This window comes from Aulonocara sp. 'chitande type north' Nkhata Bay, linkage group LG5, assembly GCF_057382095.1.
Source record: "Aulonocara sp. 'chitande type north' Nkhata Bay isolate Kocher_YH1m ecotype deep benthic linkage group LG5, A_spYH_male_GT1.1, whole genome shotgun sequence".
NCBI classification, from domain to species: domain Eukaryota; kingdom Metazoa; phylum Chordata; class Actinopteri; order Cichliformes; family Cichlidae; genus Aulonocara; species Aulonocara sp. 'chitande type north' Nkhata Bay.
Genome location: NC_141348.1, coordinates 23119506 through 23146961, shown reverse-complemented (window position 1 = coordinate 23146961; position 27456 = coordinate 23119506). Strand labels below are relative to the sequence as shown.

Below are 27456 nucleotides of genomic sequence, written 5' to 3'. Positions count from 1 at the left end.
CTGTAATCTGTAATCAAAAGACTGTAATCTATTGTAAGTCAGCGTCTTCATCCTTTGAACCAACATCACAACATTGAACACAAGATTTCGGTTTTTTTCCCCACACACATTTTTTATAACATTTGAAATGAATGTAAAAACTCTCATAATGCTCAAACAACTCATATTTTTTTGTTTTGGGTGTGGGGGTGGGTGGGTGAAGCAGGCAGCAAATGATTTCTGTGTCCACACAATAAACATCACTGTTAAAAAAAATTCTACATCTGTCAACACTTACAAATTAAAATGTGAGACAAATTCTTCAGTACACAACTACATACAAACCAAGCAGCAGGAACACTGCTGTTAGTTTCTTCCATCAACAGAACGAACGTCACATTTTGGTGAAAAATAGAAATGAATTAAAAGTCACAAACAGATGCCGGTGTAGCTCAGAGCAGATCAGGTTCGATTCCGATGTGCTGCTTTCTGACCCGACACCCCCCTGCTTACTTGACTCTCTTCACTGTTCTATCTAATAAAAGGCAAACAAATTGTTAATAAATTAATAAATAAAATAGTTACAAATAAGTCGATATTTCTCTTGGGGATTAAAAAAAACAGTTGATAAATCTCTGGCACCTTATTGCTAACAAAACAAAGTTAAAAAACTTGCTTAGGAAACAAATACAGTGATACAAGGGTGCCATCTAAAGACCATGGTATAAAAGAACAGCATCACCACTTGAGTCTCTGACATGCAGGAGTGCTCCAAAGAGGAGTTTCAGTATAAAAACTGTATTCTTGCTTCATCCCCCCCCCCCTTCTCCATCCTCTTTTCATAATGATGTGAGTATTTTACAAGTACTTTAGTTCAACCAATGTTTCTTTTGGCCACATGTAAAGATCCGGTGGTGAGCACTCAAACGCCTCGTTTTCCTCAGATGCTTGTTGGGGAAACAGACAAACAGCAGAAGACGACGATTACAGCTGCTCCCGCAACCAGGTAACACCTGATGAACTGAGACCAAAAGGTTCTCCTCCTCAGATCTTACTTATCTCTCCATGGGTGACACAAAAGGATTCTGGGTAATGGGCAGTAAAACCATAATGCACACACAGATTAAAGCACCCAAGAGCTAGCAGGATCCAGACCTTTGGCACGGCCAGTCAGTACCAGAACCCGACAAATGAAAAGACTTGGAACACGTTCTTCATGTGGCATTGGCAAGGAGGTCACACTGGAGCTCCGAGTCTGCAGCTCTGTCACTTAACTGATAGGGTTTATTGTCACTGACAGAAAGACCTTGTTCCAAGCTCAATTCTATATTCGGCTAGTGCAAATCGAAGGAGAATGCATGCACATCTACCCAAAACAGCATGACAATGAAGTTACACTGGCTGCTACCTGTTCGGTTCTCCCAAAGCCTGGTCTTTGTGCAGGGTATGAGCAAGATTCCTTTATGACTCGAGATGTTACTGGGCACTGCAGCTCATTTTCTCCTGTCTTCACACCAAAAAGGAAGCCTAAATTTTTCTGTTGGGCTTCTAGATGCTAGAGGACTTTTTAGCTCACTGCAGAGCTGTGCACTGACAGATAAAACATGCTAAAACTGCTCTAAAGGCTGAAGCTGGAAAAATAATTTCAAGGTTCTCAAGAGAAGGCAAACCAAAATTTTATCTGACAGGGCGTGGGGGAGGAGAACTTCTTTGGCAACTCGGGGAGAGCGGAGGAACCTTCGAGAAAAAGAGGAGAGGGGAAGCTAATTATGAGTCAAGCACTGAAACCGATTCTTGAAGTACAGGAGGCCGTTTTTGGTGTGCGTGGCATCAGAGGAGGCTGATGGGTAACGGAACTTGGCGTAGGTCTTGTCGCTCTCTGACTGGCTTACCCAGGGTAGTTTGATTTTGGTCGCGTGATTGACAATGACATCATCGCAAGAGCCCACATGGAGAGAGCCGAGGCCATCGATGAAAAACTCTAGAAAAAAAAGGGAGAGGGGTAAACATCCCTCAGTGGGTCAGGAACACTTTTAATTGATGAAATATTTCAGGTATGAAAGTGAGGAGAAGGTGGCGTGAGCTAAATGTTCCATTTAAATCAGATTTCATTCAGTTTAATGTAGGTAAATTAAAGCCGAGCTGCGACTCCTCCATGGTGGTGTGTGCTGATAAGAAAATGTCACAGCATAATTTGCTAGCAAAAATTATCTTGCACACGTTATCGTCTCAGTAAGTAAAATAAGATATGAATCTTTTTTCTTAAATTGCTAAGATATTGTTGCTATCAATACCTTAATCTGAGATATTCATCTCTCTTTTATTCTTAAATGATTAAGGAAACATTAAATTAACTTGATATGGCACACAAATTGACTCAGTGCTGCAGGAGGATAGAAAAACAATGAATATGAATATACGATAAAGTGCAAAAGTCTTGAGTTACACCTCATTTCTATATATTTTTCTAGAACAAATGGGAAATAGGTGATCAAAAACAGTGTTTGTACAATTCTAACAAGCTTGAAAGTAAATATTTGGTTTTACCACCTTTCTCCTTAAACACAGCCTGAGCTTTAGCTTTCCTATAATTTCTTGAAGCAGCCTTCAGGAATAGTTCTTCAGGCTTCTCAAAGGACATTCAAAGCTGAGTGTTTGCTGCCTTTTGTTCTGTTTTCTGATCCCACACTGCTTCAACAATGTTGAGGCCTGGGTTCTGGACACTCAAAGAAAGAAAAACTTTCAAAGAGCTTCTGAATGCCTGAAGAAATATTTCCCAAGACAATTACAAAAAAAAGAATGGTGGCTCAAGACTTGTGTATAAATGCGTAAATAATAATAATGATAACATTTTTTTTTCTTTTCAATTTTGGCATATTTTTGCATCCGGCAGTCAAAACACTGAATAAATAACAGATGGCATGATGCTAAATTTGCTCCTTTGATATGAAAGGAAGCCCTGTACTCACCCAGATGAGCGACCCTGGTGAGGCGTGGGTCAAAGCCGACCTGCTGGACTTTGTCTGTGCGAGCTAAAAAGAAGTTGATGACCCCATCAGTCACAACGCAGTTGGGGAAGCCTTCAATGACGTGATGAAATCCTCTCCTCATGTGTAAACAGTCACCATCTTCCTCTCCTGGCTCAATGGAGATGGTTTGACGGTAGGTGGCGGTGTACCCCGTGGCCTCCCGCACTGCACCACCCACCTAGTTCACACACATAGATACACTGTCTCTACAAGAGCCCCAAAACTTTAATATTAACTGAGAAAAAGAAAAAAAATATTCTTCTGCTACTCACTAGATCCAGAGTGGTCCTTTCTAAAACATCTACAAGCTTCTCCAGCTTGGTGTTGGCTGTGAAGATGAAGTCATCATCCACCCACAGTACGTACTTCGTGGTCACCTGGGACACGGCCAGGTTTCGGCCGGCAAACCAACCCTAAGAGACGCAACGCTGAGGTTTAGATTGAGATCGCATCACCAGTGACAGCAGGGAGAAGACTTCAGTGTGTCCTTACCTTTCCAAAGGGCATGATGTAATGTTCGATGTAAGGCCCAGAGATGGTTTGGGGATTTTCACTGTCATCAGCTATAACTATGGTAACAGTAGGGTAGTATCTTCTGATGCTGTCGATAAGATCTCTAAGCTTATCGTAACGCAGGAACGTTTTTGTGGCTATTGTCACGAGGGCGCTGATGTTGTACTCTGCAGAGAGTTGATGGAGGAAAACTGACTTTAGAAAGTGCTGTTTGACTCAGAAAGGACGTCTGACTTTATTACAAACACCGTCAACATGCCGGTGCTGTACCTCCTTTGGATCCAGTGTTGTACAGTTTAGGTGTTGTTCCGTGTCGGATCTTGATGCTGAAGACAGCTTGATGTCCCTCTGTCTCAAGCTGCACTAAAAGACCCCCGACACAAAAAAAACACGAGTATCATTAAGATAAAACTATGAATGCCTCACTCTCATCTGGTTCTCGTAAAGCATGTAGACATAACAATGTCATGTCTTTGTACAAAACCAATTTTTCAGACCCTCAGGTTAAAATGCTAAACTCTACAGCATTTTATAGACAATTCCAGTAAAAAAAACAACACAAAAAAACAAAACACAAAGCACTTTTAGCTCCTACGGCTAATTTACCTTTCATAAAAACTCTACAGGGTTGGGATGACAAGTAAAGACAGATGTTATTAACAGATATTAACCCCCAGGCCGAGTCGTTCGGTACTGGGACGCGAGAGTTGAAGCTCAGGTGTGAAATTTATGGTTTTCAGCATTTTTATTGTCAACTCGGTTTCCCTGGGTCTTTGTAGTTGTGTGTCTTATTTTGAAAGAAATATTTAAATGTTACCATAGTGACCAGAGAGCATTAAGGGGCAGAGAGGAGGATGTCACTCGCAATGTTGTTGGCACATTTTCAGGAGGAAAATGCTAATAAAGTTACACAATTACAAAGTGAATTCGCATTTATTATCATATTTACAAATTACCACGGTTTTTGTCTTGGTCATATCATTTTATTTTGTTGTATTTATCCGCGACACCTTAAAGGCCAGTTCGTGAAAATATTGTTTGACACTGGAGGTTGGGGATCACTGTATTAAAGCATATCCAGTGTTTAAACGGCCAGTTTAAGGAAAATATTAGTTCAGTTTAAATTTGATGGAAGCAACATGTCCCCAATTGAGACAGGAAATGCTGGAAAAGTAAGTGTTACTAAAAATAGAAAAGAAATAGCTAGAGGACCATTTAAGGAAAAAAGAAGCATCTTAAAAAGTTTTCTCAGAAGTAAAGAAGGGGAGAGGTTCACCAATCTGCATAAAACAGTGTCTACCGATTGTGAAAGAATTGTGTTCCTCACTGTAAAACTGTGAAGACTTTAAATATCTCGTCATCTGCAGTAAAAAAATATCATCGAAAGATTCAGAGAACCTTGATAAATCTCTTTTTGCAAGGGACAAGACAAGGCAATGTCTTGTTTCTGTTGGTTGAAATGGCAAAAAGTTGTTAAAAGAGCTTTAAAGACAGTTTTTCACTGTGGGTTTTACTTTTTCTTGTGAGACAGGAACACGGGGTTTGATGCACCAGTCCAGCTATGGTCATGTTCAAGTGTTCAGATACATTGTCATCCTCAGCGGAAAGATTGTGAAAGCCTTTCCTACTTGTGGTTAGGCAAATTCGATTTAATGTCCTACATCACTCAGATGCGCGTGCATTAAAGACAGACATGATTCTGTCATGAAGACAAAATGCTGATCTGCCTTTTTGTAAAAGGTCCATACTCTCATTATAAAGACTCAATGTATTTTCTAAGTTTTGCTGTGAATAAAATCGATTGCACTCAGTTTTTATTTACATTTTAAAAAGTGCCCCAGCTGTTTTGAAACTGGGTTATACTATACAGGCAGAAAGTCAAAAGACAAGGGCAAACATGCCTTCAGCCATTCAGGTTTTGTGCATGCTTACTATTGTTAATTTTGTGCGAAACAAAGAGGCTCTGATATCAGACTGAATCCTGCTTGGTTGCCCAATTCTAGCTCAAGAGAAACAGCTCTGCAAATAATTTTCTCTGCCAGGAATACCATACAAGAGCAGGTGTGAGGCCACTGAAAAGGGAAAAAAAAGCAAGGTACACAGAGTAGCTTAGTATAAAGGCTGGAGACACTCGGGAAGGTTAGCCACGTCTGATAATGCGATGATGGCAAACAAACAAAACAATCCTGGTGTTGTACAGACAGTGCTGGGGAGTAACGGAATACATGTACCGCCGTTGCATATTTAAAATACAAAATATGAGTAACTGTATTCTATTACAGTTACTTTGTTGAAAAAAATGGATTACACTGTGGTATTTTCCTGTTTCATATGTTAGGCTATGCCCTCTCTATATTTGGTAATTCCACGCCGGTGAAAACCCAAACAAAACGCGCATGAAGAGGCTCTAATGCCTGTGTCTCAATCTCGCGGCCCTACTTGCGGGCCGCATAATGACGTGAAGAAATATTTTTTTGAATTTTTACTCCAAAAATGATTTAATATCAAGGCAATAGGCAGAGTGTTACAGGCATAGCCCTAAAGAATGTAGCCTCATGGGCAGTGTAGTCCGTGCAGCAGGGAGAATGGACTGCTGTACCCGTTATGTGTCTGTGAGCACGAGGGAGGGAGAAAAAGGAGAGTCTAAAAGTATGAGTTGCCACCTACCAGAAACGGGAGATGGAAGCATGCATGTCAGTCACCTCCTGCTGTACCTTCGTATATACTGTATATGCATGATCAAAGTATCAGAGTTTTCATCTAATGACCGAGAGTGAAAAAAAATCCACATATTGCTTTAAATTTAAACACAGATTCAAATTAGGGTGTGAGATGATTCTTTTTCTGTATCTTTACTTTCTCCTTTGTGGAATTTGCTGAAAAATACAGAAGAACAAAGTCCAGAGCTGATAAGACGGTGGATTGTTTCCGAGGGCTCACCTGTGTCTGCCGTGCTGGGATGAAACAGCGTGTTCGTGTAGGTGACGAACTGCAGCTGTCGGTTCATGTTCGGCAGCAGGCGGCTGGAAAGAGTCATGTGCATCTCGCCATCACCTTTGATTTTCACCTCGTCTACCTCCGCGGCCACATTTAGAGTTCCCAGCGTGGCAGTGATGTTTATCTGCATATGATGGAAAGAATAGCGGTCAAGGTCAGAGGACTGCAGGCATCTAAAATATTTAAAGACAGACACTTTTGAGCACTCACTGAGTAATTATCTCTGGGAAGGTCATGTAAGGCCAAGCCTGGAAAAGGAGAAACAAACACTGATTGATTTTCAGTCCATTTCCTGTATGCACCAGCTGGATAAATAAGGCCTTTCAGAGGGGTGACCTTACAATATATGTAGGTACAAAGAATATCCAGTATATAAACCACCTCTAGTTCAGGTTAATTTTTAATGTTTAGGGGCCAGTTTAACTACTTTCAAATGATAAAACCATGAGACTTTCAAAAATATCTGAGTTGCTCACTCGCTGAAGTCGTACCTGGGATGATGCTTGTTTTCAGGGGTCGTACTTCCACCCCCTGTGTTGGATACTGCAAGGGGCTGTTAGCCTCAGCAATAATGAGTAGATCTGCAGGGGTCTTTGACCTGAAATGAGATTTTTTTTTCCATCAACAAGCACAGCAAGCAGAAAGCAGGAAGCTCTTCGCAAATAACAGTCACAATTACTATTATCCGTGGATATCATTATTAAAATGACCTCACGTTTCTTACTGGAGAGCAAAGCTTTTGATAAAAACAAGTTTTGTCGTATTAGGAATTAATTTCAGTACTTCTGAAAAGTTTAAATTTTTCTGGAAAGGTGGCTAATTTTGTGTTACTTTTTAATTGCCTTCATCATTTCAAATGTTAATAACTAGAGTCAGTATTCAGTGGATTTTGTCTCACTGGCTCTCTCAGCCAGAGTTTATTCAATAAAGAAACTGAAAATTTAGTCTGCGTGATTCATAATAATGGCGTCGGGATTTGGATTGTGACAGCGTCTGTGTTGCATGTAGAAGCCGCGTCAATGTTCACTATGATGCCTCTGTGTTTCTAAATGGAGGGACAGTAACTGTGTGTGTGTGTATGTAAGCGTGTAAAAACTGCAGATAGTAAGATTAAAAGCAACAGTATTTTATCTATACTTGCCATTGTACAAAATTCATCTCATGTAAACAATAACGTGACGCACAGCTTGACGTCAAAAAAAGGCGCTCACCTTTGAAGTTGCGTGGCTAAATCTCTGTTTTCTTTGTACAGACGTAAACGCAAAACTTGAGTTTTTAAAAAACCTCTATTTTCAGTGATCCAAAACGCTTTTACGTGTGGACGAAAGGCCCGAACAAATAGAAAAAGCTGCATTTTCAAAAATACCCGTCTATGTAGCCTTACTAATGCACAACTCCTGCACGATCCACAGAGATGCGGGGAGGTTTTAAGGCTGCCAGTTGTGTACAGGAAGCAAGCAAAAAGCAAGGTCTGTGTTTATATATGTTCTAATGCATGTATATTCAAACCGCGTAGTAACAAACCACAAAGCGAAGCAGATCAGCAGATAGTGATGTGAGATCATGGATGATTTTCCATGTTAGAGATAGATAAGTCTAAAAAACAATTTCCTGTAGCGTGCACTGAGACAGATGGATTATTTCAAGTAACACATTTTGTTACATCATTATTTAATTTAAATAAAACAACACATCAGGCCACATAATAATATTTTAGCCACACAGATAAAAAAATGTGAAACATCTCTTAAGTACTCCTTACCTCGTCTGAAAGCTGCTGTACTCTTTAGCCCGTCTCCTCTTCATCTCCTCCAGCTCTGAAGCCTCGAAGGCAGTGTGCAGCGGGTGAGCTGACACCCGCGGGAACAAGAGTTGTGCGAACGGTAGGTTTACCCCCCCACTTTCGCCCTCACATATGCATCCATTACGTGCCAGCAAACTGGACAGATTATAAGACACGTGTGATCAGATTTAAGCTCAGGTCCGTCCGCTTTGGTTCAAAATAGCATTACTTACCTCGCCACATTATCCCTTACATGGAAGGGAATGTTGCTCAATCGATGGTCTGACTCAGGGACCCTCTCTTCCAGATGCCTCTCTACTATAAACGCTGGTCGCTGCCAAACATCCACTGTGGTATAACCCCGAGTGGGCCACGAATGGAGGAGAGCCAGTACTAGCACCACAGACACCAAGATGACTAGCAACACCGTCTTCCTCATGGACCGCATCCTGGAACCTGTCAGAGATTAGAATGCTGGATGACGCTCTGGTTTCTATAATTATACTCTGACGATATTTCCGAACAGGAATGCGATTTAAGTGACGGGAACAAAATCAACAGTCTCTGTTTTGTGTGACAACTTTGTGAGGTTTTGCTAAAGTTAAAAGGTTATGTCATCCCCCTGCACCACCCCTTCCACTTCAGCTCAACCCCAAAAACAGCCCACAGGAAGTTGTTTAATCGCAGTTGTTTAATTATAGTCTCAGAAGATTTTCTAAGTCGTCACCACAGCTACAGATCGATGGAAAATTATTCGCATTTTTGTGGTTGCACTCACAGTGGAGCCATTAAAAGAGATCTATATATCTGCTGAAAGGATCAGCATAATGAAATCATGAATGCCTTCCGATCCCTCATTCCCCTCCCATATTTTTTCTCCTCGATTCTTCTAGAAAATTCTTCTAGAAACTTGCCAGCACACAATTACTTCTTTCTCCTCCAGCTGTGAGAAACAAAAACTCCATTTCTGATTCTGCATGCACTTGGGTGTGGGCGAGATGGTATTCTTGTAAATGGATTGCTCATATTGTGGGAACGTAAATATTATACACAGCTACAAAGTAGGAATCCAGCCTTCTTGTTAAAGACATAAATGCTTACATCTAATGATGACGACTTTGTTTATGTCCAGAGTAGGAAAAGTCTAGTGTTAGAAATAATGTAGAAAACCTTTGAAGTGATGGAATCAAGACTCTGTCTCTTGTATGTGTGTGTGTGTGTGTGTGTGTGTGTGTGTGTGTGTGTGTGTGTGTGTGTGTGTAGGCTTGCTTACAATGACAAAATTCACTGCCACAAATGGAGGAGATAAGACATTAAATTAAACATTCTGTAACCATTTAGCAGACAGACTTTCATTTCTAGCAGTTTAAAAAGTATTTATAGGAATATATACCTCACTGCCTCTATCCAGTCATTGAAAGGAAAACCTCTGTTGACACCTGCATCTCCAGAAACCATGTAAACATTCGTGGAAATGAGCAAGCGCCTTCTCCATCTGGAAAGAACAAAAAAACAACTCAAAGAGTACAGACTGAAAAAGTGGATAACAACTAATAATAATATAACAGAATGTACTCTTAAGAAACCTGAAGTGCATATAAACTTATATTATCATGAGGTAAGTGACCATGTAGTGTCATTAAGTGACTGCATGGTACCACAGCTGCCGGGGGAAATTAGTTTTTGTCACGAAATCAATCAATGTAGAGCAGTGTCACAAACCACGGAGGCCCCAGGAAAGTGCAATCAAACGGTGAGTTTATTAACACCCAGGAGAAAACATCAGCATATGTCTTCTGACAAAAATACATGTTGAGAACACTTTTAAAGCAGTGAGGTATCCGCCCCCCCATGGCGTAAAAATAGGTTAAAGACGTCAGTTACAGTAAATGGTACATTTTAGATGGCTATAAACAGACATAGAACTTCTCATTCCTATAACATCTTCCAAACAAGGTAATAACTTCAAGCCTTCGAGGTCTCTGAGGGCTGGTTGTCGACTCCGGTCATCTGTTACCAAGTAGGCTAAAATGCAGGTGGAAGCTAAATGAGTTAAGGCCTCAGGCCTGACACATTCCTAGATTATATGTATTGTAAGCATGTCTGTGAAGGTTCTCAGTCATCCAGGTCATCGTAGTCAAAGGAGCTTGCAAAGAAAAGCGTCTGGACTTCTTTAAGTTGCTTGAAGACGTTTCAACTCTCATCCAGGTTTCACAAAATATAAAAAATGAGGGGTTGGTCTCGACTTTTTACATAGTACTGTATTTCAACAGAGATTGTAAGGTAAGACAACATGACATGATGCATATCTGTGAAGATATGCCTGCAGTAATGCAAAAACATTGCTTTGCATTACTGCAGGCCTCCCAGATTTGATCTCCCCGTCTGAATGATAATTAGCAGCGATAGTGGAACAGCCCTAAGACATAACAGATAATCTAAGCCAATCAGAACATAGCATAGCTGTGTGCTGCACGCTGTTGTCATTAACCTAAAAACGAGCCTATGGTAGGGAGTGCCGCGGTGAACATGCTATGGGCATGCATATAGTCCGTGGGTTCCTACCAAAGATTTGCTCTCATGTTTCGGACTATTTGGGATAATTAGCACAAAATTAACACACCTTCCTTCGTACTGTGAAACATGAGGAAAATATGGAAAAAAAATAATGCGAATGTGTGTACACAAATCCGAGGTAGCGAATATAAATGGCCTGTATTTATATAGCGCTTTACTAGTCCCTAAGGACCCCAAAGCGCTTTACATATCCAGTCATCCACCCATTCACACACACATTCACACACTGGTGATGGCAAGCTACATTGTAGCCACAGCCACCCTGGGGCGCACTGACAGAGGAGAGGCTGCCGGACACTGGCGCCACCGGGCCCTCTGACCACCACCAGTAGGCAACGGGTGAAGTGTCTTGCCCAAGGACACAACGACCGAGACTGTCCAAGCCGGGGCTCGAACCGGCAACCTTCCGATTACAAGGCGACCTCCCAACTCTTGAGCCACGAATATAAATACCCGGCTAAACACAGGCCTATTAGCCCTCCTTATTCTGAGTGAGAGCGCAAGAAAACCCATGCATCCGAAATTATCTTTAAACAGCACTTCTAATATGCTGAAAAACATCTCCAGAATAAAGACATACTGTGCATTTAGTTATTTTACCACCATGTTAATGTCAAAAATTTAAAAAAAAATCTCACGCCTATCCCCTCTTTGTCTATCAAAGAAGCTGTCAAACGTTCAGTCAGAGCTGAAAAACAACAACCCCAGAAAAAAATCCCCTGCCGAAGACGGGGACACGGGCCTTTAGAGCAGCACCCCACTGTAGAAAAAAATCAAATAACCCCAAAGCTCACCTCAGTTAAGACGCACACACTACAGACTCTTTCACCTCCCTGCTGCACGGAGCTCGCCCCTCTCTCACGAATCTGTTCCTCGGAGGTCTTGAAAACGATTATGCGGGGGGAAGAGGCGCAGAGAGGAGCTGCCGCGCATCGCAGCACTGCAGGCTGTTGGACGGATGCTCCCCCTGCAGCAACAGCGGCTGCAGCGCAGCGGTGAGCGCACCGATATCGCCGCTACACCAGACTCATCAGCGGTCAGTCAGCTGAGCACGCACACACACAGACATAGAGGAGAGGATAACACTGAACTGACTGCACGATTTCTCAAAAAAAAAAAAAAAAAGGAGAATTATGATCAAACAATACGATTTATGTCTACATACATGTTTAGATTGGTGTGTGTGTGGGCGCCTGTGCACACAGTCGATAAATATGTGTACTGCTTTTTCAGCTTTTATAGTATCTCACCCTCTGTACTTCCCCTCCTCTCTGGTATTCTGTTAAGGAATGCTTTTTTTCTTCAAGGAACTCTTGATTTTTTCCTCACCAGATATTTAAACCCAGTAGTTTGACTGCACTTTTCGCTCAGCTCGGTGTGTACTTTTTGGGTATCATATGAATCGTTTTATTGTTTTGTCATTATTTTACCTAATTGTTATTGTAAACCTTTAAAATCAGTTACTTGGAACTGCTTTGCATCAAAACAAAATGAAACAAACGAAGACACCCCCCACCAAACATTTTACCATGCGACAGCCCGCCTTGTCTTCGTGCTTATGTGTGAGCCTATTTCATCGCAAGACAGGCGGTGACAGCGGAGATGTGCTGTTATTCATTAGCGTGCTAAATATAGCACAAACACGCCGTTCATTGACTCTCCGCTGGTATGAAAACCAAACGCACCTCAGAACTCGGGAAAAACTTTGATTGACTTGGAAATTGGCCAATGACAAAGCAGGGCTTTTCAGCTCGACCAATCCGCTGCTACCATGTCAGGCATTGTGTGTTGTTGCTGTCAGACAGGGGTAAGAGGCGATAGTCAATGATGGCTGCTTCCTTGGTTTGGTTGTTAAAGAGACTGTACGTTTTCTTGTTGACATGTCCCCTCTGTGTCCCGGGCTTCTTGAATTTGGAGGAGCTTAATGACATGAAATATGGGATTCAGATTCTTCCCGATCCTGTCATCCTGGGGCAGGTGAGTCAGAAAATGCTAACGGATATAGCTTGTTAGCTTAAATATGAGCTAGCGGTATTTATTTACTATTAATAGTGTCAAATAATTCACAAAGCGTGAGACCTGATGTCATAAAAGCACAAAACATGTTAAAATAAATCTTATAGAGTTACATGAAGACGAGTAATTCTCAGGTGAAGTACGTCACAGCATGCTGTGACAGCTGTTATGTTCATTGCCACATGTCTATAACTAGCTAAAAGTAAAGCCGCAAACCATGTTTTTATCTGTTTGCATTCACCTGATGCGTTGGTAATGTGTGAACATGTGTGTCAACATTAAATTCACCCCCTTTTCCATGTCTGTCTTACGTTTGTAGACTAAGACAGAGGAGGTTATGATGGTGTCCAGTAAGTACAAACAGCTCTATGAGTGTCGACTTCCAGCCCAGGCTGTGCGTTTTCATCAGGATCCCGCCACTGAGCCTGACTCGGAGGGTTACACTGGGCCAGATATCCCAGACCTGCTCAAGCCCATGCACAATGCCCCATGTCTACTCAAGGTTGGTCCTTAACTACTTATCTGTGTAATCCAACAGAGAAATGCTTAAGCTGTTTACACAGTGGTGTGACTACAATAATAATACAACAATAAGAACACAAGAGCAAAACACACCGAAAGCGTGTGTATATTTGCCAGCTTAAGTAAACCATTTTTAAAACGCACATGGATGCCCCAGAAGCTTGCCAAAAACAACACTGGGAGGCTCTTGATTCAGTATTCATTGGATTAAAGGTTGCTCGTCTGCATCAGTGACTGGGTACAAAAGCAGTATATCTAAGAGACACACATCTGTTAATGTACCTGTGTTTTCAATTGTTCAGCTTATGTGTTAAGGTTTACCCAAAAGCTCACAAGTACTTTATCACTATCTTCTTGCTCACAGTGCATCTTATCCATGTATCTCCTTACCAGTGTTGGGAAGGTTACTTTTAAAATGTATTCCATTACAGATTACAGAATACATGCCCCAAAATGTATTCTGTAACGTATTCCGTTACGTTACTCAATGACAGTAACGTATTCTGAATACTTTGGATTACTTAATATATTATCGTGCTTTTTACAACAACGTGAATGTACTATTGCTGTGTGATTTATTACTATTACTGAAGGTCCGCGACTCCGAACTGTAGTAAAGGGACCTCTGACTAATACGGCGGGGTCCCTGGCGGGCTCGTAGCCAAAAAAGAGCTTTACTTTGTTGTGTGGGTCAACTTTTCTTGCGAGACACAGAGAGAGGCGTTGAAAGGCTGCTCCAACGGAACTTATTGTTTTCGGAGGAAAACACGAACACAGTGTACAGTCGAGTCTTAATAGCTTACTTACAACTGGGCTCGTCAGGCACTCTTCTTGGCTGCAGTGGTTATTATTATACTTACATGCTTCCAGCTCCCGTTTTTCCTCGATGACAACTCGTACCTTTCCACTCCCCTTTTTCTCCCTCCTCGCGCTCACAGACCCATAACGTGTATGGCAGTCCATTCTCCCTGCAACACGGACTACACTGAACATGATGCTACATTCTTTAGAGCTATGCTTGTAGCATTCTGCCTGTTAGCTTAGCACAACAACAACAACGAAAAGGCGCTCTCTCACCCAGGAAACACACAGTCGCAGAGAGAGAGAGCGTCGCCCTGTAACCATGGCAACCGTAACGCTGCCGCCTGGAACAAAAGAACGTAGCTGTCAAACAAAACCCAAACAGTCCTGACCCGCGACAAAATGAAACAGGAAAGTACCGCAGTGTAATCCATTTATTTCAACAAAGTAACTGTATTCTGAATACCACCTTTTTAAACGGTACCTGTAACTGAATACAGTTACTCATATTTTGTATTTTAAATACGTAACGGCGGTACATGTATTCCGTTACTCCCCAACACTGCTCCTTACAATGTGTTTTTTGTATAGTCATGAGACAAAGAAAGTTTGTCACACTTTCCGCTTCCATAGGCATAAAGAGGTTAAGTCACAGCCTGGTGCTGTTAATCAACTGTGCTTGATTAATTGATCATGTGCTCTGGAGCATTCAGGTGTGTTAGCACAGTACCAACGAGGAAAAACAATACCAAAGATCTCAAAGAATCAGTTGTTTCTGCCCATCAGTCTTGATGAGTTATAAAGCTATTGCCTTCAAAATGAACTCCATCATTCTACAGTAAGAATTTTTCCCAACATTTGAGACAGCCGCCAATATTCCCAGGAGTTGATGTCCCAGTAAAACCCAAGGTCAGCCTGTGCAGTCCTCAGAGAAACTGGGAAAATACCCAAGAGACTAGCTCAAACTCCACAGGCCGCAGTTAGAATGTTAAATGTTAAAATGGTAAATGGCCTGCATTTGTATAGCGCTTTACTCAGTCTCTAAGGACCCCAAAGCGCTTTACACTACATTCAGTCATTCACCCATTCACACACACATTCACACACTGGCAATGGTAAGCTACGTTGTAGCCACAGCTGCCCTGGGGCGCACTGACAGAGGCGAGGCTGCCGGACACTGGCGCCACCGGGCCCTCTGACCACCACCAGTAGGCAAACATGGGGTTAGTATCTTGCCCAAGGATATTTGGCATGCAGCCAGGAGGCAGCCTGGGATCAAACCACCAATCTTCTGATTAGTGGCTGACCTGCTCTGCCACCTGAGCTACAGCCACCCCAAAGTTTACAACAGTACAGTTAGAAAAAGACTGAACAAGTATGACTTGTTTGGAAGGGCTGCCAGAAGAAAAGAGCATATTCTCTAAAAACAACATGGGAGTCTGACTTAGATTTTCAAAGTTACATCTGATTAAACCACAAGACTTCCTGAAAAATAGTCCTCATTTATAGGGCTGCCAGGATTAGTCGACTAGTCACGATTACGCGTTGTTTGAAGCTTTGTAAGATCCCAAAAGACGCAGGAATAAGTAGTAGTATTTAAGAGTGTAATAACGGACTGAAACAGAAGATGGCAGCACTGCATGTACAAGGATGCCAGCTGCCGTTAAACCCCGAAGAAGTAGCTCTCTCCCAGAATTCATAGCGCAGCCCAGCTCAGTTTCCAACAATAGCGGCAGCTAGTTAGTTTTAATATTACTCTTATTATTCTTTCTGGGTCACAAAATAAACGTTTAACATATTTTTAGGCGAGAATGTAGCTGTGTAAACCTCAAATATCTGCTCAGTTTATCAAGACACCACATATTTTCAAAAGCGCTCTGGCGTTTTCGGAGACGTCTGTTACCCACTAGCTCGATAGCTAGCCGGGGGCAAGGCTCACTAGAGCCTGTGAGAACACCGGACTCCCGGCAAATCATTTTCAAACCCACCGCGGTCTTTCGCTACTCAGATTAAACATACATAAGTCACTTAGATAACTTAAAAATGTTATTGTTTGGCTTTTTTTTAGTATTTTATTTTTTCCTGAGTAAATCGGTTTGGCTGAGATTAAAGTTATAGTTTTTACACAGCTGAATAAACGTCAAGCAGACAGCTGATTATCAGAAGTGTGAGATGCTCGAGAATATACTCTGGTGTCCTGTTATATTTTAGATAGCAAGGAGTTTATTAACCTTCACCGAAACAACCTGCAAATTTCATTAAAATTTAATAAACTATCATCTTGTCTTAATTTTTAGTTAGCACATACCTTAAACACTTAAAGCTTTAAGCTAATGATAGTTATATAAGAGCAGATGCATGCTGGTGCAATAAGCTGTACGCTGTATGTCCAATGGATGCATGATCTGATTAGTCGACTAATCGCAAAAATAATAGTTTGTGGCAGCCCTATTTACAAATATATGCGTGGGACCGTTTCAGGCTTAGGCACTGTGTCAAAGTCTAACAGAAATACCTGTCCTGCAGACGAAGGACTGGTGGACGTACGAGTTCTGCCATGGCCAGCATATCAGACAATACCACCTTGAAGGTGAGAGGCCACTTCTCTGTTTTTTTGTTTTTGTTTTTTTTAACCTACAAGAGGCTTTCAGTTATTGTTTTTGACAAATTTTGTTCTTTTGTCCTTAGACACAGAGATCAAAGGAGACATTCTCTTCCTGGGTTATTATGAGTCAGAATTTGATTGGAGCAATGAAACAGCAAAGGTAAAGTTGCCTCTATGTTGTGGCTGATTTGCATGACTGTACAATATGAACCAAACAATCGTGGGTGCATCCATTGTGTTTTTTCTCTCAGGCCTCCAAACAGCACAGGCTAAAGCGGTACCACAGCCAGACCTATGTAAATGGCTCTAAGTGTGACCTAAATGGAAATCCCAGAGAGACTGAAGTCCGGGTGAGATATTTACATTTGGAACACATCCTGCTTGAGATGATTTGTGTGTTTCACTTTTTTTTTTCTTTTTGATTTTTGACTGTCTCCTTGCTTATCCAAACACTCATATGCAAAATGCCTGTGCAGATTTATAAGCCTTTCACTTTTAAATATATCCCAAGCAGCAGACATTTTGAACATGAATATGTTTTATGTTTGCTTTGCTTAAAAGACTCAGCTGAGTTTTAATTTTTAAAGAAATTATTATTGTTCTTTGTTGTAGTGTAGTCTAGTCAAAACAAGTTATAGCATCTTAACTGTCTCCATTTTTACCTCCACTTTAATGCCAGAGTCATCTTTGCGATTCCTTCTGTGTAGAAATATTTATGAATAGTTTTGAGGGAGGTCAGGTGGGAGACGCTGGCTAGTTTTTCTGGAAAAATTAAAACTGTGACTTAGACATTAGTTCAGATTATGACAGCATGCTTTTTTGTGTACTTAAAAGAGCTAAAAATACTTCACATGCCAAACGCAAAGTTTGGCATGTGAAGTATTTTGCTCATCCTGATACTTTATTGGGTCCAAAAACTAAACCTGTTTGACCTTATTAAATGAAGGAACCCGTCATCTAGTCAGCTGTCTTAATCTCATGGAGCAGCCAGTTTTTTAGTGCTAAACAACCCTAAACCCCCAAACTAATTAAGACAAATTGCCATCTGAAAACTAATGGTTTTGAGATTAATTTAGGCAAGTGCTTTGTTCACATGGGGACTTAACTGCACACTCAGATGAGACTGATTATTAGAACAAGAACTAAAAGAGGAGAAGAAATAAAATCCAGAAAGCTTCCCAGTCCCCAGATATTCATATCCAGCTGTTTGTTTAGAGATACGGCGTTAGTCGACTCTTTAGCCCTTCTACAGGAGATTAAGTTTATCAGAAGATGATGATTCTCTGATTACACAGATGTTGTAGTGAAACTTAATAACTCTGGAATCCTCTTAGGAACTCACTAAAGATCTGAAAATGATCGGGGTCTGTGGAAGAGTGATCAGAAGGAAACCTTAAGAGAGTAGAGTCAAAGTATTTGAGTTGTCAGTTGTGTGTGTTAGTCACACAGGAAACATTTCACAAACAGGAAAAAGGTTCTCTGTAAATTCTCAGTCACCAAGGTATTGGCAGTCGTAAGCACTTGTTAAGACATGAATAAAGCAGAGATTGGCCACTGTTGGTTATACTGATCTGTCTGTGTTTTGGCATTTGTAACAGTTGATGAATTCCCTGTTTATTTACTGTATTTAAACATTTTCACCTAAAAAAAAGAAAAGAAAAAAGAACCAAATATGTTGCAACCCAGCACCCAAACAGTTGGGCATTTAATTCAGCTCAAAGTAGTTTGCATACTTTTGCTCTGTTTTGTTTCCAGTTTGTATGTGAAGAAGGCTCAGGTGACTACATTGCGCGAGTAGATGAACCTCAGTCATGTCGATATGTGCTGACAATTCACACCAGTCGCACCTGCCAGCACCCATTCCTGCGGCCACCATCCACTGCCAAGCCTCAGGGCATTGTGTGCCAGCCAGCACTAAGTGCCCAACAGTACATGGATTACGTCAAGGCACAAGTCTGTGAGTGAATAAAAAAACATTGAAGGGCAAAGCAATGCATCTTGGAGGCCTCTTGATTTTTTTTTATTTTTCGCATTTTAAAACAGATTGTGGTCTTTTTAATAAAAATACCAGCTAAGAAGCTAACTTGGCTTTCAAACTTCAAGCTTGCTCTCTCCTTTGTCTTGTGGTTGATTCCTCTGCCAATCATCCTGTTTCCGTTCCCAGCGGACACAAAACGTAAAGTGGAGCAGATCTCGGAGGAATTGAGGAGTCTTGATGAGATGTTAGCTGGTAATGAAGGAGGAGATGGTGCAGTAAAGGTAACAGCAGAGGAGACATCGCCTAGCAGTCGTAGAAAAGGTGAGTTTTTTTGATGCTTATGAGGCAAACGACCCCGCAGTAGTAACTTGTCAGTGCACCTAATAATAAAGTGCCGATCCATCCATAATGGGCGTTTGTGTATTAATTCTGATTCTAACACGAGTGTCTATTTCTGGTTTTGAAACAGGTCCTGCTGATGTATCAAAAGATGGAGAGTCAGATGAGGCAGAAGACTCTGACTTCTGGGAGGGAGTGACAAAGCCATCAAGTTCAAGAACATCTACTTTCCAACAGGAGAATCAGGTATAGCAAGTGCAATTCAATTCAATTTTATTTGAATAGCGCCAAATCACAACAAAAGTCGCCTCAAGGCGCTTTACATTGTACAGTAGATACAGAGAAAAGCCCAACAATCATATGACCCCCCATGAGCAAGCACTTTGGCAACAGTGGGAAGGAAAAACTCCTTTTTAACAGGAAGAAACCTCCGGCAGAACCAGGCTCAGGGAGTGGCAGCCATCTGCTGCGACCGGTTGGGATGAGAGAAGGAAGACAGGATAAAAGACATGCTGTGGAAGAGAGACAGAGGTTAATAACAGATATGATTCAATGCAGAGAGGTCTGTTAATACATAGTGAGTGAGAAAGGTGACTGGAAAGGAAAAACTCAATGCATCATGGGAATCCCCGGCAGCCTACGTCTATTGCAGCATAACTAAGGGAGGATTCAGGGTCACCTGGTCCAGCCTTAACTATATGCTTTACCAAAAAGGAAAGTTTTAAGCCTAATCTTTAAAGTAGAGATAGTGTCTGTCTCCCGAATCCAAACTGGAAGCTGGTTCCACAGAAGAGGGGCCTGAAGGCTCTCCCTCCCATTCTACTTTTAAATACTCTAGGAACAACAAGTAGGCCTGCAGAGCGAGAGCGAAGTGCTCTAATAGGGTGATATGGTACTACAAGGTCATTAAGATAAGATGGGGCCTGATTATTTAAGACCTTGTATGTGAGGAGCAGGATTTTGAATTCAATTCTGGATGCAACAGTCTGTCTTCTTGGTAGAAACACACAACAGTGAGTAACTCAAATTGAAATGTAGCCATAAAAATACATTTGTAATTGGCTCTGCAAGGTCCAATGACATGTTCATTTTGGTACAGTTTTGACATCTTCTGATTATCATTCTACTGTTACTTACACTTTTGATTATTATTAAATGTAGTACTGTGTATATCGTATAATACTGAATTTCCAGGTATTTTTGACAGTGCGATCTGGCTTTTTTAACCACTAGAGGGGGCAGTCAGATGCTTTCTGTCACCATTTCCTCCCTCTAACCTGATTTTTCCTCTTTCTGACAGGCAGCAGATGGTGGCCATACCTCACATGCAGACAATGAAATCATAGATGATGGTGATGAAGGTACTGAGAAAGATAGTGCTGTTTTAGTGCACAGCTTATTTAAAAAAAAAGAAGAAAGAAAACAAAGCAAATACAAGCTGGAGCTTTTTCTTCTCTGATATTCTTCTCTTTTAGTAGAAAAATTCAACTTTAAAATCATCACTGACCCAGCAGACCTGATGAAATTTGTCCAGCACCTTAAGGAGAGTAACAGGAAGGTCAGTATTTGCTGTTGTTAGTGACAGCAAATGACTGCCTTTTTTCTCTTGGCAGTGCATAGGCTTTCCAATCCTTTTCTGTTTTGTTTTTATTTTTAGAAAGCACAAGATCAAGCCAAAAGTAGAGAAGAGACAGCACGACACAACAGAGTAACGGAGAAACTTGACGAGGAGGAGAAAGATGAAGAGGACCCCGTGCTACAGGAGTTTGAGGATGAGATGGCTGACCTCTCTGTGCCTTCGGATAAAATCGAAGAGATAAAGGAGGAAATGCAGAAGGAGTTTGACAACATCATAAACGAGGTTTAAGACTATATATATATAAGTTGATACCTAAAATACCTAAAATTTGATTAGACAGATACGTAACAAGGAAAAGACCAAACTAAATACTAACTTTAGGCGTTGCTTGGCTCTATCTGTGTTGTAGGCTCAACAGGAACTCGAGACAGAGGGTCTGAAAGGGGAGTTTGACCGCACTCAGGCAACACAGACACTGGAGACGACGCTGGATAAGATACTCGATCATTTGGAGGAGAAAGACGTTCAGGACCCAGAGCAGAAAACGTCCGGAGGCCAAAGAGCCAGCGACCCAGCCCGGGGGAGCCCCAGCCTGGCTCCGAAGCACCCAGGTAACCAGGGGGCTTGACCCTTTTGTAGTCATGTGCATGTCCACACCCTCTGTGTATAATCATCTTCATAATTCATCAGTCTGTGCAGTAGATGTGTGTTATGACATCCTCCATCTCAGGAAAGATCCACACATGGAATTTGAAGAATTCAGAGAATTTATGTTATCAGATCACTTTCGGTCAGTTGCAGTCTTTCTTCTCCAGCCATTAATGTCACCGTGGGTGACTTTTGATTGCATTAATCTAAATCCAAATTAAAATTTCTGAAATCAGACACAGTATTTTAATCTATGTTCATAACACAATGCTATGCGAGGCTCTTGCCTCCTTCATCTCGTGGCCCTACTGGTGGGTTTTGAGGTGAACTGTCTTGTTTGTCCCTCTTTTGTCTCGTCACCCTAGACCAAGCAGCTGACGACCATGTTAAGATCAAAATAACTAAGTATAAGACGGGTATCAACCCTGATGGGGAGGTGAAAGTTCAGGAGGTGGGCGAAGGAGACCCGCAGTGGCAGCACATAAAGGACGTGGTTAAAGAACAGCTAGAGAAGGCAGGACTGAAGGCCGAAGGTATGAAGGGAGAGTGCCCGAAACACTCACGGCCTTTTCTCTCTTCCATCTGTTATCTTCAGTGTACAGCACTGTATTTCTCTTCGTATCCTATGTAAAATAAAAACCTGTCTAATGAGTTAAAAAGAGAAGATTTTGAAAAATCTGTTTTCATGTAAGGAAAAAAATAATAGCAAGCTTAAAGCTCACCTTAATCAAAGAACATATCTCAGCCAGGTGTGCTGTGTTTTTCCACTCATATGTTTGTGTCATTCATGTCAATCATCCCGTTGTCATTGTTGACTTGTTCAGCAGTTTTCTTACGCCATTTGGATGTGTTAGGCGTAACTGCTGAACCTTTTTTGTCTTCCGTCTGTTTTTCTTTGTTGTTAGGAAAAATCGAAGTGAAGATCTTGACACGAAAAAACGCAGAAGAGGCAGGTGATCAGTGGCTGACTGAGGAAGATACAAAGTCCTTCAGGGAGCTACTCATTAATCTCCTGGTAACTGAAGTAGTACTTCTATTGGGTTCCTTTGAATGCTTCTAGCTGTTGCTTGCAGGCTTGGACTGTGTCTGACGGAAGCGCTGTACAGTTTGCTGAGTGTTTTCCTGTCTGCAAGAAAGAACAGAGTGGCCTGCTGTTCTTGTGTGTTTGTCTGCTTTCACAGAAATTAATTACAGAAACCAAAAGCTCATTGGATTGTAGTTATGACACATTTAAAGTTTATTCAGGCTGGGGGCATCAGTTGAGATGTCAGTAAGCACAATTCAACAGAATTTGTGGACGCAGTATTAAAGAAAAGAAGGAACAAAATGTCCTTGTCACTAGGTGAAAAGGTCAATGTCACTTTCACAGCAGACCCTCATGACTGCTACATCGTCTCTTTTTCCTGGTGTATGTTGAAGTGGAGCCAGCTTTCACTTCTGCTTCTTTTACTGGCTGCACTCTAAGTACAGATTTGTTTATGCTAAGTGAATTCCCGTCCCCCCTCTGTCTTTGCAATATAGTGTGTGCAATTTCCTGCCACACTACCCAAAAGCAACTATTTCCATCACTATTAAGAGCTGCTGGCTAGTTACTCAATTCGTTGGTAGGTACAGTTTCCTTTGCGACCAGTTATTGCCAGATACAGTAGTTGCCAACTGGTCTCTAGACCTGTGTGACTGAGGGCTCAGGAAAGGTGCTCTTATAAGCTTCCACGAGCACTGTGGTTACATGTTTGAACTTTATGGTACAGATTTCTGTGTCATCTTTATGTAACAGAAGATCCTACACTCTCAAATGTGCAATTTCATTTTTTTGGTCTTATTCTTATTATCTTCATGGTAAATTAGACAGTAGAGGACTTTTATATTTTTCATCCTGCTCTGTAGGAATCACCTTGCTGAATTTTGATTGGCAGCTGAGTGTTAGCACAAGATTTGATGAATCTTCTAGCAGCAAAGTGGATTAGATTTGTTGTTTTAGTTTTTAACCCATTCCTGTTTTTACTCCCCCCCCCCCCCCCCCCCCCCTCCCTCCCCCCCTCCCACCACCACCAGACTGGAGGCACTGAAGAGGTTTATAAAGAGGAGAAAAGGCAGCAGGAGTTGGAGAACAACTACAGATTTGTTTGGGGAGATTCCCAGGAGGAGTCAAAGTCATCCAGCTCCTATGATTCAGATGACGTGGATGTATGAGCTCATTCAGAGTGACCCTTTGTGATGTTGCACTCCTATGGAGAGCAGGAGGGAGGAGGACTCTTAAGGTTTAGTCATAATTTTGAGAAAGCCCACTTGATTTGGTCATTGCTGTTAAAACCTGTGCTGTTTACACATTCAGAAAATGTGTTCATGTGGCTTGAATAGGCAATAATGCAAGTGTCTTTAATGGGGCAACGTTTATATGTTGCACAATGTGTCAGCTGTACTTGTGCAGTTGAAGTTATGCATTTTCCCCTTTTTGACGGGATTCAGTTTTTGTTTTCAGTTTTACTAAATATTCACGATTAGTTCTGACGTCGTCTGCAGCACACTGTTTATCCTCAATTAAATTATTACTTGTTTGTCTTCTGTGTTGCCATTGACAGAGACGTCCGTAGTGTGAGTCAACAAGGGAATTCTGTTTACTTCAGCAGATTGTACGATCTGCACAGGTTGTTTTGTTCGTCTTTCTTTCTTTCTTTCTTTCTTTCTTTTTACTGAAAAGTAAAAGAAAAAATGTTGAAAACAAAAGAAAAAAACCCTCAAATTCCAGTTTCCACTGATCCTCGAAGCTTTCTGATTTGATCCATTTGGTGAAAACAAACAAGTAAACAGTGTCTGCACACACTGGCAGTTGATATATAGTTTTTGTTTTGTTTTTTCACAAATGTCCTGTGAATTCAGAAGAGAACAGAAAAATTTTGAATACTTTTTGTTTTTGACAGTAACTGGATTTAATATATCTCAACTTGGAAATCAAATAAATCTACAGTGTCAATCAGATTCAGTGCACCACATTAATGCAAACATGCACTTAAAGGGCTGAATTTGTAAATTTTGTGAATGCTTGTGGGTACTTGCAAGTCAACATGTACATAATTATTGTGTCATTATTTTTTTGATTTATTGTAAAATAGCACAGATTAAGTGGCGACGGAGTTACCTGAGTAAATGAGTTTTAAAAATCCTGACTCTGCATTCTGTTATGAAAAATAATCTCATATGAGATGTAAATCACATACACACTCTTTTTTTTCAGACACAGTAGTGTTTTCGTATTAAAAAGTCTGCATCTGTTACCTCGGATATCTTGTAAATACAATTCTGCTGCCTCTTTTCAGTTGTTTGTATTGTGTATTAAAACTGCCAAATGTTAGATGTTAGACATTTGTATTTTTATTATCTCATACATTCAGTGTCACACACAACGTGCTCTGTTTAGATCCAGACCAAAAAATATTGTTTGACTGATGGCCCTTAATATAGAGACTTGTTTCGAACTTTACGTTTCCCAATTTTGCTTTAAGTTGTAAAGCTATTTTGTTATTTACATATGGCTTAATAATTATCATTATTGCTGTTTTAGAGAAGAGCAGTGCTTCAAAGGATAGTTGCAGATTTCGGTCAGAATCTGCAGATTATACAGTACAAATAAAATGTTCACGTTTCTCCACGTTTCTGGATGTCCAGGAAGCGTTCACGATGTCTTCTCGGGCACTGATAATTGGCGTCTGCCTCGTGTCAGTGACGTAAAAGACGGATTTCATACGACATGACCATTCAAACAGCAGTCGCTTTCTAAAACATCAGATATGTATTGGATTCAATACCACATACGAAAGTGACCCATATTGGATTTGAAAATATCAGATTTGTGCTTTTCACATTGTCATACCATGATTGGATATGGGGCGCATAGGGTCAAAAAAATTTGACGCGCTTTCGCGTGGAGTGTGAACGTAGCCAAAGAGTCATTGGGATACTGGCACAATAGGTCTTTAGGTCAATAGACCCAATCACTTTCTGGCACTTCCTAGCACACAGTTTTTGTAAGTTTGTATCTTTCCAGTTATTGAGTCGGTAATTCACTTATCCACCCATTTTCTTCTTCTTATCTAAATGAGGGTTACGCGGAGGTTTGAGCCCATAGAGCTAGATTCTGGGTACCGGTTGCAGGGCTAACACAGAGCCAGAGAACTATTCGCACTCACATTCACACCTATTTAGAATCACCAGCTAACCTAACCTGGTAATTGCATGTCATTGGACTGTGGGAGGAAGCCAGAGTAGCCAAAGAGAACCCACACACAAAGGCCAGATAGTGTATTTGAACCCAGAACCTTTTTGCTGTGAGGCAGCTGTTCAAACCAGCAGTAACAGCAGCACTCAGCCATTTCTTCATAAATATTTGGAAAGGTGGACTTTGTCTGTGTGTGATTTATGGAACATGGGACTTTTTCTAGGAGAATAACATCACTCTTTTGGACCATCCTGCGTCTTCACCACTTGAAGAAATGTTCCCACTCACCTCGTGGAAACGTTTGCATCAAACATGCTGCAAAGAATTTGTGAAGTGATCAACAATAACGGTGGTGCTACTCATTACTTGTTCTTGTTTGGAATTTTGATCTTTGTTTTGGGGGCGTTTATGGGGTTTTTTTTTTTTGGAGGTGTGGTCCTAAACTTTTGATCAGCTGTATATGTATGTATGCGTTTCAGGTTAAGCATTGTTTTCAATAAATTGCATGCTCAAAAAATGTTTTGAACAGCACTGTATGTGTATAATGTGTAAAAGTTTAAGTGGTATGGAAACTTTTTCAAGGCACTGTAGGTGTTAAAACAGTAACAGTAAACCAATCCCTCTCAGTGGAGCCATAACCCCACTCGTGACTAAGAACAGCTACTGCCAAACTGAGACATCCCAAGGTTTTTTTTTTTTAATAACTAGTCATTAAGACATAGAGGGGGTAAAGGCATAAAAACATATATAACGTTCATGCTGAATATATAACATATAGTCTAGCTGCATTCTACCGATAGTATAAGGGTACTTTACTTTTGTTTGCAATGGGTATGACTAGTCACCATGCCCTGTGGTATATACAGAAGAGAGGAAGCAGATGTACTGATCGTGCAGGCTGATGTAAAAAAAACCTACAGATTTGAGAGGAGAAAAAAAAAGGATGTCTTGACAGTATGTATATATATATATATATATATACACACACACACACTGCCTGGATTGATTACAAGAAGGCCTATGACTCAATGCCCCACAGCTGGATACTGGAATGCCTAGAATTGTACAAGATCAATGGGACCCTAAGAGCCTTCATCAGAAACTCAATGGGGATGTGGCGTACAACACTAGAGGCCAACTCCAAGCCCATAGCACAAGTCACCATCAAGTGCGGGATCTACCAAGGAGATGCTCTGTCCCCACTGCTGTTCTGCATAGGCCTGAACCCCCTCAGTGAGATCATTAACAAGACTGGCTATGGATACCGACTACGGAACGGAGCAGTTGTCAGCCACCTCCTGTACATGGATGACATCAAGCTGTATGCCAAGAGTGAACGAGACATCGATTCACTGATCCACACTACCAGGCTATACAGCAATGACATTGGAATGTCGTTCGGACTGGAGAAGTGTAGCCGGATGGTAACAAAGAGAGGGAAGGTAGTCAGAACTGAGGGGATTGAACTACCAGAAGGCAACATTGCAGACATAGAGGACAGTTACAAGTACCCGGGGATCCCGCAGGCGAATGGGAACCATGAAGAGGCCGCTAGAAAGGCTGCAACCACCAAGTACCTGCAGAGGGTCAGGCAAGTCCTGAGGAGTCAGCTGAATGGTAAGAACAAGATCCGGGCCATCAACACGTACGCCCTGCCCGTGATCAGGTACCCTGCTGGGGTAATAGGCTGGCCAAAGGAGGAGATAGAAGCCACTGACATAAAGACAAGAAAGCTCCTTACCATGCATGGAGGGTTTCACCCCAAGTCCAGCACCCTGAGGCTGTACGCTAAGCGGAAGGAAGGGGGCCGAGGACTGGTGAGTGTCAGCACCACAGTCCAGGATGAGACAACGAACATCCAAGAATACATTGGG

General features: G+C 41.4%; 2 protein-coding genes across 4 annotated transcripts; one reads left to right on the top strand and one right to left on the bottom strand.

The window, feature by feature from the left end:
* Positions 1 to 79: 79 nt before the first annotated feature.
* b4galnt1b (beta-1,4-N-acetyl-galactosaminyl transferase 1b) lies at positions 80 to 12138 on the bottom strand. The gene is made up of 12 exons (XM_086292240.1): positions 11673 to 12138; positions 9695 to 9796; positions 8535 to 8757; positions 8281 to 8457; positions 7010 to 7116; positions 6729 to 6766; positions 6462 to 6642; positions 3792 to 3884; positions 3501 to 3688; positions 3281 to 3421; positions 2949 to 3186; positions 80 to 1960 (listed from the first exon to the last, which is right to left on the bottom strand). The coding sequence occupies exons 3-12, from the start codon at positions 8747 to 8749 to the stop codon at positions 1743 to 1745; spliced, it is 1596 nt and encodes a 531-aa protein (XP_086148366.1). The 5' UTR covers positions 8750 to 8757; positions 9695 to 9796; positions 11673 to 12138; the 3' UTR covers positions 80 to 1742.
* A 386-nt stretch (positions 12139 to 12524) lies between these two features.
* On the top strand, positions 12525 to 24725 carry os9 (OS9 endoplasmic reticulum lectin). 3 transcript variants are annotated; one of them, XM_086292237.1, is made up of 15 exons: positions 12533 to 12855; positions 13214 to 13396; positions 16744 to 16807; positions 16906 to 16982; positions 17074 to 17172; positions 18578 to 18779; positions 18987 to 19121; positions 19270 to 19385; positions 20440 to 20500; positions 20618 to 20697; positions 20797 to 21000; positions 21128 to 21329; positions 21732 to 21899; positions 22272 to 22381; positions 23422 to 24725. In XM_086292237.1, exons 1-15 carry the CDS (start codon positions 12703 to 12705, stop codon positions 23557 to 23559), a joined length of 1992 nt encoding a protein of 663 aa, XP_086148363.1. In that variant the 5' UTR covers positions 12533 to 12702; the 3' UTR covers positions 23560 to 24725. The 3 variants fall into 3 exon arrangements, with proteins under 3 accessions (XP_086148364.1, XP_086148363.1, XP_086148362.1); XM_086292236.1 differs by having other exon boundaries at positions 12603 to 12855; positions 20615 to 20697; XM_086292238.1 differs by lacking the exon at positions 21732 to 21899 and having other exon boundaries at positions 12525 to 12855; positions 20615 to 20697.
* Positions 24726 to 27456: the final 2731 nt, after the last annotated feature.

What these genes read in the sequence shown, in the direction of transcription:
- b4galnt1b (XM_086292240.1), bottom strand. Translation starts at nt 8,749, where the DNA reads ATGCGGTCCATGAGGAAGACGGTGTTGCTAGTCATCTTGGTGTCTGTG. An exon ending in TTCCCAGAGATAATTACTCA is followed by an intron (nt 6,643 to 6,728) that starts GTGAGTGCTCAA and finishes CATCATATGCAG; the next exon opens with ATAAACATCACTGCCACGCT. An exon ending in CACCAGGGTCGCTCATCTGG is followed by an intron (nt 1,961 to 2,948) that starts GTGAGTACAGGG and finishes TTTTTTTTCTAG; the next exon opens with AGTTTTTCATCGATGGCCTC.
- os9 (XM_086292236.1), top strand. Translation starts at nt 12,703, where the DNA reads ATGATGGCTGCTTCCTTGGTTTGGTTGTTAAAGAGACTGTACGTTTTC. An exon ending in ATCCTGTCATCCTGGGGCAG is followed by an intron (nt 12,856 to 13,213) that starts GTGAGTCAGAAA and finishes TTACGTTTGTAG; the next exon opens with ACTAAGACAGAGGAGGTTAT. An exon ending in ATGCCCCATGTCTACTCAAG is followed by an intron (nt 13,397 to 16,743) that starts GTTGGTCCTTAA and finishes CCTGTCCTGCAG; the next exon opens with ACGAAGGACTGGTGGACGTA.